Source organism: Ixodes scapularis, unplaced genomic scaffold (genome assembly GCF_016920785.2).
Source record: "Ixodes scapularis isolate PalLabHiFi unplaced genomic scaffold, ASM1692078v2 PGA_scaffold2__306_contigs__length_199485367, whole genome shotgun sequence".
Lineage (NCBI taxonomy): Eukaryota > Metazoa > Arthropoda > Arachnida > Ixodida > Ixodidae > Ixodes > Ixodes scapularis.
Window position 1 is genome coordinate 37,979,951 of NW_024609857.1, and position 10,849 is coordinate 37,990,799.

At 47.1% G+C, this 10,849-nt stretch overlaps 1 protein-coding gene across 1 annotated transcript; it reads left to right on the plus strand.

Moving 5' to 3' along the window:
• The first annotated feature begins 3,410 nt into the window (after positions 1 to 3,410).
• On the plus strand, positions 3,411 to 7,562 carry LOC8053621. Its single transcript, XM_029982367.4, has 2 exons — positions 3,411 to 5,879; positions 6,769 to 7,562. Exons 1-2 carry the CDS (start codon positions 3,540 to 3,542, stop codon positions 7,327 to 7,329), a joined length of 2,901 nt encoding a protein of 966 aa, XP_029838227.3. The 5' UTR covers positions 3,411 to 3,539; the 3' UTR covers positions 7,330 to 7,562.
• The last annotated feature ends 3,287 nt before the right edge of the window (positions 7,563 to 10,849 follow it).

Here is a 10,849-nt window from a genome sequence, read left to right on the forward strand (position 1 = left end):
CATGTGCATTTCGTACCGGAGTATCGTATCGTGCCGTATCAAGTGTGAAAAACAGTTCCCCAAAACTCTCTAATATATGTTGCAGAACTTGCGGATACTGTCAGTCTTCGATACGATGATTGAAAGGAATAGTAGGTTATTCAAAACGACAACCGATCTTTTTAATTCGCAAAAGCTTTTAGCGGTACGATTCAGCAGTGTAGCGGTACCTAAGCTACTAGCATTGAGAAAATGAAATTTCGCGCAATGTTGTCGGAAATTCTTCACATTTTGGTGGAACTGTAGAAGGTTGGAGCAAATGGAGCAGCAAAGATTACTGGCGGTAGATAATTCCGTTAGTAATTTTATACTTCGTCGCTACCTTTTTTCGTCAAATGATTGCATTCATATTTGAGACCGAAATAGAATTCTCTCACATCTAAGTTAGTAATATTGTAAGTGACCGTGTTCGGGAGCCTTCCAGATTGAGAAATATTCCTTGAGCCTCAAAACAATGTTACAGACGTGCATAAACATTGTGGTGGAACTCCCCTAAGGGTTTTCAGCAACACCCTTATGCTAACGCTACGGGTTCACGCCACCACCCTTAGGTTTTAGCCATGGGACAGACCAAAAACATTCCCAACGATACACAAACATTTACTACGCGGTGTTGAACGTATTGCAGCGTCTGATCAAATAAAACGAAGAGCCATGGTAGTTAGGTCAATCGAAAGACCGGTTACTTTCTAAGGAATCAGCCATTTACTTTTAAGATTTACCAGTTGACTCTATCTGGCTAGGTGTAATTAGAATTATTATCGATTATCTCTCGCGTCCGTGTCCATATGAAGAAAAGCGTACGCGATCCAAAAACCCAAACGGACACACACAACAACAAACATTCCTTATATCGTTCCCTTTTTCGGCCAGCCTTCCGTCCAGCGGCGTGACCCCGCCTTTCTTCCGACGGCAAATCGGCACGGCCGCCCAATGTCAAGGTCTGATTGCCGCCACCGGGAAGAAACTTCCGCGGCTCTTCTCGTCGGCGGGGAGTTCCGACTCGAAACTCAGCTAACCAAGCGGTCTTGGCCCGCTGGAGCCGGTCCCATTCGGCGAGTCATTAGGCCAGGCACGCTTCACGGGTCTTCGGTCGGCGTGGGCTCGCGTGCAGCAGCGGCTCCAAATTCGTGCTGCCTTGGTCCCCCCTCCCCCCACTCCTCCCGTTATCCCAGCTAATGGCCGCATCCAGCGCATGCGATCACCCGTTCCTCACGAGGCCTAGCGGAGGGAGCCGCCACGGCCGCGACCCGCCGTAGCCAAGAGAGTTCAGCAGGACCTGCCTTGTACTTACACACACATACCTCGCCGAAAACAAGTTCGCGCTCCGATGCGTCCCCCGCCGCCGCGGAATGTGATGAAGCCAAAGAAGAACGACGCGCGGGAACGCTCGATCCTCCAACGATGAAGACGCGTCTCGTTTCTCTTTCTTTGCAGTAGTGGCGTAAGATATACCTGTCATTCGGCCACGGGGGATCTGACCCCGCCTGGTTAATTTGTCACAGCGTGTCTGAATGGGAATCTAGGACAACTCTTTTTTACGGGGGTTCGGTATTAGACCCCGCATTTACGGATATCAAATTTAGGGGGAGGAGGCGGGAGCGGTCTGCCGATGACGTGAAGACGCCGAGATAAGCACTGGCTGTCAAGGCGACCAGAATGACAACACACGATAAAAACAACTTTATTTGTGGTGAACACGTGTGTCTATCTATTTCAGGGGTTCTGCTGTGCTTGCCCAGCGACACAAACGCGCAGGTGAGTTTTTGCTTGGTTCCTGTTGCTCTCAGTCGGTGGTTAACTCGGTTGCGTGTCAATTCAAGTAGTGCGGTAAAGCAACATTTTCTTATAGTGCGTACACGCCTTAGTCTTTTGCGTGGTTACCTCAACTTGTTGGGTTGCTTCCAGATGCGACCCAATAAAATCTGGACTAGAGTTCCTTCTGGAGGTCCGCGTGCGTTCATTTAGTCGTTTTGCTTTTCTTCAGTGCGGTAAAACTCACTTCCGTGTCCAACCCTCGTATCCTTCGTATTTTTTTTTTTTTAAAGCGAAGTTGTTTATGATTTGTAAGTCAGGTTTTTTCGTGTTCGTCGACAGAACAGTAGTCAACAGAAAACCATCGCGCGCGTTTTATCTTTTATCATGTGGTTTTGACACTTGCTCACTAAGAAAACCACAAAGCAAGTATAAAAGCCACTTGATAGATAAGGAGCGCTCGAACAATGCGAAGCACGTAGCGCTCCCCGCATGCGTTTCTCGGTAAAGATTGCGGTTGTATAAGCTGCCGCTGCAACGGCAGCGTACGAAGTCTTTCATATATAAAAAAAAATGTTTTGATACAGTGCATTAACTTTTCTTTCATCAATCATTGGGTATAGACCCTATTGCTGTTTACAAGCATGAACTGCCGCTTTCGTCGCAAGCGACTTCCGGTCGCACCATCTTTGCAAGCCTGTTCAGCTTGCTTATGCCACCAATGCTAAAAAGCATAACTGCTACACGGACAGCAAAGTTGGAGATTTAACGAGAACCTTTCGCTGTACAATAATACATCTTGGAGGAGGCAAGTTGGTTTACAATACTCGAAACGTTTTAAGAGATTTCGCACTTCTTCGTTCTTTTGGCGTTCACCTGAGAATAGGTGGTTAGACGTTTCATCTACATTTCAAGCAGCAGTATTAAGGTGGCCTTTGTTCATTCTTTTTATAAACCGGAAGTTCTCTGGGACACCAGACTGGAGCACTACCTGGTAGCATTTTCCATAACAAGATTCTATAGTGCAGTGGACAATCGATGCAGGCAATACCACAGCTTCGCTGTCCAACCACCTTCACAACAAAAATTAAAACCCCAACTTTCTTTTTTTTCATTTTACACGCAAATAAAAAAAAAAAAAAATGCGCGGGAAAATGTTATTTTTATACTCATCCCATTATTTTGTTCACCAAAAAGAACAAGCTTTCGAGGATTGACCAGGTTCGATCAGAATGGCAATCCAGCAAGTTTTGCGATTTAGAGGACCTCGTGATCAAGTGGCCGCTCCCCTGTAGTTATCCACTGTAAAGTCGATAACTAGTTTGTAAAGACGAACTCCTAGAGGTTCTTGCAAAATTTGCACCATTTAAGCATGGGCTAGCCTTGGGTCGTCATGGTACAGACCTCAATTCGTGGAGCACAGCTGTGAAGGAGAGCCTTATTTCCAGGGCAACTGACCTTAGCATTTACCTTGTATAAACCGGAACACTCATTTAACTACGCGACAGGGGGTAAACAAACTGTAGTAAATTTTCTCGACGAGAGCATTCCGGTCAATCTGATCAATGCCGACCGAGTTGGTAACAAAGCGGAACTGTTCCCACGTGCAGTTCATCAAGCTTCCCCGGCTTTCCGGACGGTTACGGCTGCCCTTCTTCCGCAAGAGCCCAGGCAAAGCCCCAGCAAATGGACACAATGTTGAAACAGACCTGACACAGTTCTTGCAACACGGAGCCCAACCGGGGATGCCCACCTTACACAAGCTTCTTCTGAAGCAATACGCTACGGGGCCCCCAGTACCAGGACATCACGGATTCCCACAGGCAAGCCACATGTACCCGACCGTGCACCCACACATGCATCAGCCGTTCGGAATGCCTCGACTTCCACCGCCAGGCATGCGGCCTTACGGCCCTCCAGTGTTTCCGATTCCTGGCCACATGGGCGCTGGCTATCCGGGACCGATACGGCCGTTCTACGGAAAGCCAAACGGGATGATGGGCGGTCTTCCACCCCCGCCGCCTTACGCTATCATGCCCCCACCACCTCGGCCTCCTCCTCCGCCACCCCCGCCGATGAAGCCTCAAAAACGACACCCAGCGTCCCCGAACGTAGTGTTTGCAGACAAAGAACCGCAAGCGAGCTCCAACTACGACTCTGGAGAAGATGACACCCCAATCATTATCCGTGGCCGCAAGAATCACCACGGAAAGAGAAGGCGACCAATCGTGATCGAGGAAGACGTCTCGAGCGAAGAAGACGACGGGAGGCCTATCGTGGTTCGTGGCCGGAAGCCCTACCGCGCGCATACGAGGAGGCCCGTGGATGAACAGGACGACCAGCTGTTTAACAGCCGGAAGAGGCCGGTTACGTACATCGAGGAACTGCCCGAAGGACGGCCATTCGGGACCCGCAATTACGAAGACGACATATCTAAGCCTTCGGAAAGCCTCATGGACGACATGACCTCCGGAACCAGGAGCTTCCTTCGCTATCCGACAAGCGCAAGTCGCTTCTTTCAACCGGAAGGAAGCAGATTCGATAACATCATGGCTTCGGAACAGAGGACAAACATGAGGGCCGCTGGGAATTTGGGCTTCTATACGGGGTCCCCGGGAATGATGCACGAGCTGAACCACCTCTTCGCACAGCACAGGCAACATGGAATGCACAGATTTTCGGAGGACCCGAAAATGGTACTGTCGCCACATCTGGACAGCACGCAGTCCATGGGTGATCGCAACGAGAACTCGCACCTGTTTCCCAATCAGTTAGAGACCCAACCTATCAAAGAGCTTGCACCACTTGTCTTCCACCTTCCTGGCAAGGGTCCGTCAAACCCTGACAAATATGTGCAAGCCCTCATTGTACCAATACAAGGCAACCTGAACCAAATGGCTGACGAAACTTTAGACAAGGGAGGAAGCAGTGGGATCCACTTTAACCCAATGGAAGTCAAGGTCACCGAAAGCCCTGGAGGACAGTCCTTCGTAATTATGCCACCAAGAGATGATCCCTTAGGCGGGAAGCTCAAACAATCTGGTAAGACCATGGAAACATACGACCGGGATGGAGCTTCTAAACAAACTGGCCCAATTGCGGCGCAGTCCTTCTTGCCATTAACATATGTGAGGCCACCTCCTCTGCTCGAGTCGAATGACAACAGCCTACAGCATTCCTATCAACCAAACTACCCACAGCCAACAGCTATTCGCATTGTTGTGAGGAACCCTGTGGATGGAACCAGCAGAGAAGTGTTCTCGACAAGCATAAACACAGGGGGACCTTACGTGCCACAGGCAAATGAGCCAAACTCTCAACTTGTCCGAACACGTCACAGGGAAGGTGGAGAGCAGAAAAAAAGCAAAGTGGTCATCATTGCCATCCCAAGAAATGATCAGGGTGGAGCATCACCACAAGCTCCAAACTCTAGGTCGAGCACAATTGTCAATACGTATTACCAGCCTACAGAGGCAAACCATTTTCAGCCATTGCATCAGTCAAACACGGCACCGGGTGCCCCACCCCAGTACATAGATCAGCAAACAAAACTTCAGTATGTCGTGCCAAAAATTCCCTACTCCATTCCAATTCCCACAACCTCTTCACAGATCATCACATCCTCTAGTAGTAGCAAGCGAAAAGCTGCAGCAAGTTCTGCGGTCAACTCTGTAAAAACTGCACATGGCACAGCAGGCTCTTCCTACTATCAAATGCCATCACCTCTGGATGTCTACAGCTCAAAGCAGAATTCACAGCATACAACATACTCCTCAAAGCCATCTCACAGCACGGATGGCTCCTCTAGCTACTCTTATCAAAGGCATAATCCCGCTCAAGTGGCTTCATCTGGAGAGAAGTCTTCTGGACAGCGCCGGTCATCAGTCACATTGCAGCATGCAAAACGGAAACACTCGTCTGCCATCGACAGCTCCCTGGGTGAACTTCAGTACATGTCCAGCTACTCAAGCATGGCAAGCGGCCCCGGAACCAGCTATCCACCACACTCCGAGGTGCCAGAGATGAGCTTCACCTGCTATGACAGAGCTCCTGGATTCTATGCCGACATGAAAGAAGGATGCCAGGCAAGTCATTTAGTATTGACCATACTCCAATAGTTCAATTTGCATGGCTGCTTTTTCTGTAGAACTTTGTGCACCATGTTGCACGACCATCATATTTAAAAGAGAATGTTGAAAAGCATCCTGCAATGCATCTTAATATTTTAATACAGTAGAACTTATGTGCAACATAAGATTTATATTAGACTAATAGTCAAAACAAAAATTAATATTTTGATATTTAGAAATCTGCAACATTCAGATGATTTCAGTCAGAAACATTATAAGATCCATTTCCCTACCTCTTTGTTAGTAGCACAATAGGACCGGACTAATACAGAATCAAAACAGCACCTGTTTGGTAGCCACAAGCTACAATCACCATTTTTAGGAGCACATGCAAGTTTCCGAACTGTTTGGATGCTGAGGATAACTTGTGGATTCAAATGTACTTGTGTAGCGAGGACCAGATCAAGTGCTACCCATCTAAAAGGTTTAAAAGCAGTCATATGCAGCATCCTTTGAGCTAATTCGGCTACTGAATGTTAATGATGTCAGTGATCACCTTCCCACACCTGACAGTGCATAGCTTGCCATAACATGCTTACAACTTTAGGTTGTGAGAAAACTCAACCACATGGCAATCCCCAAATTTCTCAGTGCCAATAGGTGCTTCGATGCCGAGCTGGAAATTTTATCCTTCCTCCCGCACAGCTTCAACAAAGTTTCAGCCTGTAGTCTTCAATAAGCCAACTATATATGCAGATCATGTGCCGGCTAATTTACTGCAACTACCTCATAAATCGTTCCAACTTTCCGTCGCAGGCAAATGACCGTTCTTGACATGCTCTCGGCAGGTCTTTCTAACTCACGCTCATTCAGTAAAATCCCATATGACCCTCTTCACCAACAGGTGTATCACCAATGCAGCAGCAGTGGGGCACAGCAGAGCTTCCGGTGCCCCAACGGCACCGCCTTCAACCAACGGTCGTCCATGTGCGAGTGGTGGTACAACGTCGACTGCGCTGTTCCCAAGGATGCCACCTTGCTTCAGAGTGCCGGGCACGAGCCCTCTTACTCGGACTACAAATGGACCCAGACCGTGCGAAACACGGCCAGCCCTCCTGCACCCCTCCACGTGAGCACCACGAGAGCGCCGCACCCTCCGACGTACAGCAGTTCCATGAGCTTCAGCGTCGCAGAACCAGCCTCCGACAATCCGCAGATGCTCGCGTCTTATGGAAGCGGAATACCAAACTACAACTCTGCAAGGGTTTCGGCACAGACTTCCGGATCGCATAACAGGACGGCTTCCGTCCAGCACACAGGACAGAAAGTGCTGAGAACGCGGAAGCTGGTGTCCAAGATAAGGGCCCCGCTGGGCTCCACGCCCGACAAGAGCCAAGCGAGACACCGGAACCCGAATCCGACCACGACGCAGTCACCAGACATCACGGCAGCCGCAGCCAAGTAAAATGAGCGCTGGTTCCGTTCCCGGTGGTGACAATCAGTTTGGACCAATCCCCCCCCCCCCACCTCATGTTGTGCCTCGTAACATCCTCCCAGCGCGCGCAGCCATGGCCTCTGTCTGCTGGGCTTGACAGGGCACACTGGCTGCATCTTCTGTACATAAAGTGTTAATTCCTAAGCTCCCAGGATAAAGAGCAGCTGAAATAAAATAAAAACATATTTAATTGAAGCGGCAAAGGGTGGTCTTTCTTCATCTTGAAGATAATTCTAAGAAACCACTCTGGAGTTTAAGCACCAGGCTAGGATATCTGCCCCTATTTTCCTGAAGTTGTTATCTGCAAGTCTGTTCATTTCGGAGGGCGTTTTCGAAACAAGATGTAAGTTGCTTTCATTTGAAATTTTGATATCATCATTATAATTTTAAGAAGATTCCCACTGTTAGAAGGTCGATTTGACTGGTTAAAGTGGTCCTTAAGACAGGCTAAACACTGAGAAGGAAACTTCAGATTATCTCTGGAACTGTAAATATAAAAAAATGAAACCTACCCCAGTGTCACAATGGGTACTATACGTGGCCATCAATACAATTAAGCGATGGTTATAAACTAGTCAATGTCGCCCGAGATGTTTTCATATTTACGGAATGGCTCCTCGTGACATAGACAGTTATGTGAAAAATGAAGAGGAAGAGGATTGTGTTCTGAAATCGATATGCGTCTCCATATTGCCTCGTCAGCTCCGAAGTCTTAGATTATAACAGTTGCAACGAGCCAGGACAATGAAGCCACCCACAGTGAGGAGGATTTTTCGGCCATCCTAGGAGTGCACCAGTCTGCAGGGTTTTCAAAGATGAATCACCAGCTGCCAGAGTTTGACTAAGACAAGAACAAATGGAGTATGTACTTTTTTAAGCTTTGAGGGCAATGAGGTAATTAAAGACACGAAAAGACTAGCATTGCTCGTAGCGGCACTAGGTACCAAAACAGTTTGAGTACTCAGTGGAAGAGTGGGTCCACAAAAACCTAACGTCTCTAACATGTGCTGAGGTGGTAGCAGCACTAGATGCGCACTACGATCCGAAGCCCAACAAGATATTTGAGAGCTTTAGGTTTTTCAATTGTCAAAAAGAGGGAGAGTGGGTTCATGAATTCTTAGCCAAAGAATAGTGGATACTAGTTGTAATTTTTCGGCGATGTTCGTCAAAATGCTGGGAGGCAAGATCGTCTGTGGCGTGCGGTCAAAGAACTTTCGGAAGCAACTGCTGTCAAAAAGGGAACTGACATTAGCAGATGCAGAAGTGCTAGCGGTAGCTGCTTGAAGCTGCTGAATTGGCCGTCAAAAGAATGACCCGAGACGAACCTTCGGAAGTCCTCAGGATGAAAGTCCAAAAAAAGATATCCGGAATACTTTGGCCACAACAACACACAAGGGTTTGTGAGCACTGTGGAAGCCGAGAGCCATGAAAGTAACAGCTGCCAGTACAAATGGACGACATGTTTCCACTGCGGAAAATGTGGTCGACCAACTTTTTATATACGACCATGCCACCCGGAGCGCGCCCGCGCCCATGGGGAGCGCTGATCCCTAATTTGTCAATATAATTTCACGTCGTTCCACTAGATGGCGCCATAACTCAGCTGTTCAAGGCATGCTACAAATGCTTGAGGTCATGGGCTTGTACGCGCCCGGCGCGGTCACAAACTGCTTAAGAATGGTTTGCTTTCAACCGATTATTTAACATCAATATAAGGAATGAACGACACTACAATCAAAGCGCCCTTTAAAGAGATCCTTCAACGAAGTTAGATATGTACCCGTCGTGCTCAGAAATAGGCTGAGTATGATCCACAATATCCGTAAATGACAATCGCACGTTTGTATTTTGAGCCCGATGGCTGTATTTTTCGTTATAAACGGCCAACTCTGGCAAGCGCTCGGACAGCAGCAAGCGGAGAGCATGTTTGAATGGAAAGCGCCGAATGAACAAGGACAAACAAGGAGAGCACGTCACATCCGGCGCAATCATGACGTAGTCTGTCTCGGGATGAGCGAAGCTGCGGCAAGGCTGACGTCGTAAGGATGCCCTAGCCGTTCCAGCCACCAAAGCGGTCGAAGCTCGCCAACGATCCGGCCACCGCAACTAACCACAAAGCTGCTTTTGTGTGAATTTTGAGCGACGGGTTAATCTTCTATGATCTTGTAGGGAGCATGAGCACGACACGACGGGTATATTTAAAATTTTGTTGAAGTATCCCTTTAAGATTCATGGAAAGAAAAACAGCATATAAACTGAGTTCTATTTGACTCTACAGGGTGTCGTAAAAAAAATTGCATAAATAAGCCAATGAAGAGAGTGCCATGAAATTTTTCACGAAAGGGCCCTTAGGTGGTGCTTGTATCATACTAAAATTTCATGAGCTGGGATAAAGTAAAAAAAAAAAAAAAGCCTGTTTTTTCTCTATGCATGGAAGAAAAACAGAAACAAACCATCGGTTTGATGCTGCCATTCGTGAATGGTACCACACACGCACGGATTTTCTGAATCTGTTTTAGGGTCGTAATCTCTAAAAAATCTTTCAAGTTTTTGTATCGTGGTGCGATCTGTAAGTAGCAGCGTCAACCCGACAGTTTGCTTCCATTTTCCTACCAAGCATAGAAAAAGAAAAGATATTCATTTTTTTTTTTTTTTTTTTTCATTTTTACGAGACTTGCAGATTTTGAGTACGATCAATGCACCACCTAAAAACACCTTAGTGCAAAGTTCCGTGGCACTCTGTTCACTCGCTTGCTTATACAATTTTTTTATGCCTGAATTGTCTCGAAAACAACCTGTAGATTACAAAAAGAAAAATACAAGTTTCTAGGATTGCATTGAATCCAAATTTTATGAAATCAATGTTTGAAAGATACTTTAATGAAAACACAATTTCCTTTCATGAACTGACAAGAGACCATGGCACACTTTCAAGCGAGAGACCCATGTCAGCCAGTGCTCATAGTGCATGCGCGTTCTCTGCCCAAACAGCCAGATTATGCGATTTCTAAAAAAATCTGAATGACTTCGAAATTTATCGGTCTGCGATCTTCTGAGAAGGTCGGGAAGGGGGGGATAAATGACTGATTACAGCTGTACAGCATGACCGCAATCTTTTGAGGTGTACACGAAATGGAACATTTGCAGCGTCCTCCAGATTCATTACGAATCCAATGAAAGGCAGAAGCAGGTATGAAACCCACCAGGATGGAAATAAAACTGTGTTTAAGTGTTCACTGTAAAACTAAACTATGCACTAATGGTTGGAACCAGATGCCAAAGTCTCTAAACTTCCTGTTATCCGATTTTCAACTTATAAGCCATTTCCTGATATTTCCAACTATGATAATGGGGCACGTTCCCGATAGCAGACGCCTCACACCTATGGATGTGCGGACTCTGTTAGCCGCCATTTCCTCGTGAAAACTGTACGAAAATTGCTTAAAACCTTGGGATTATACAGGGTGTTTTACAAAAGGTGGACAAATTC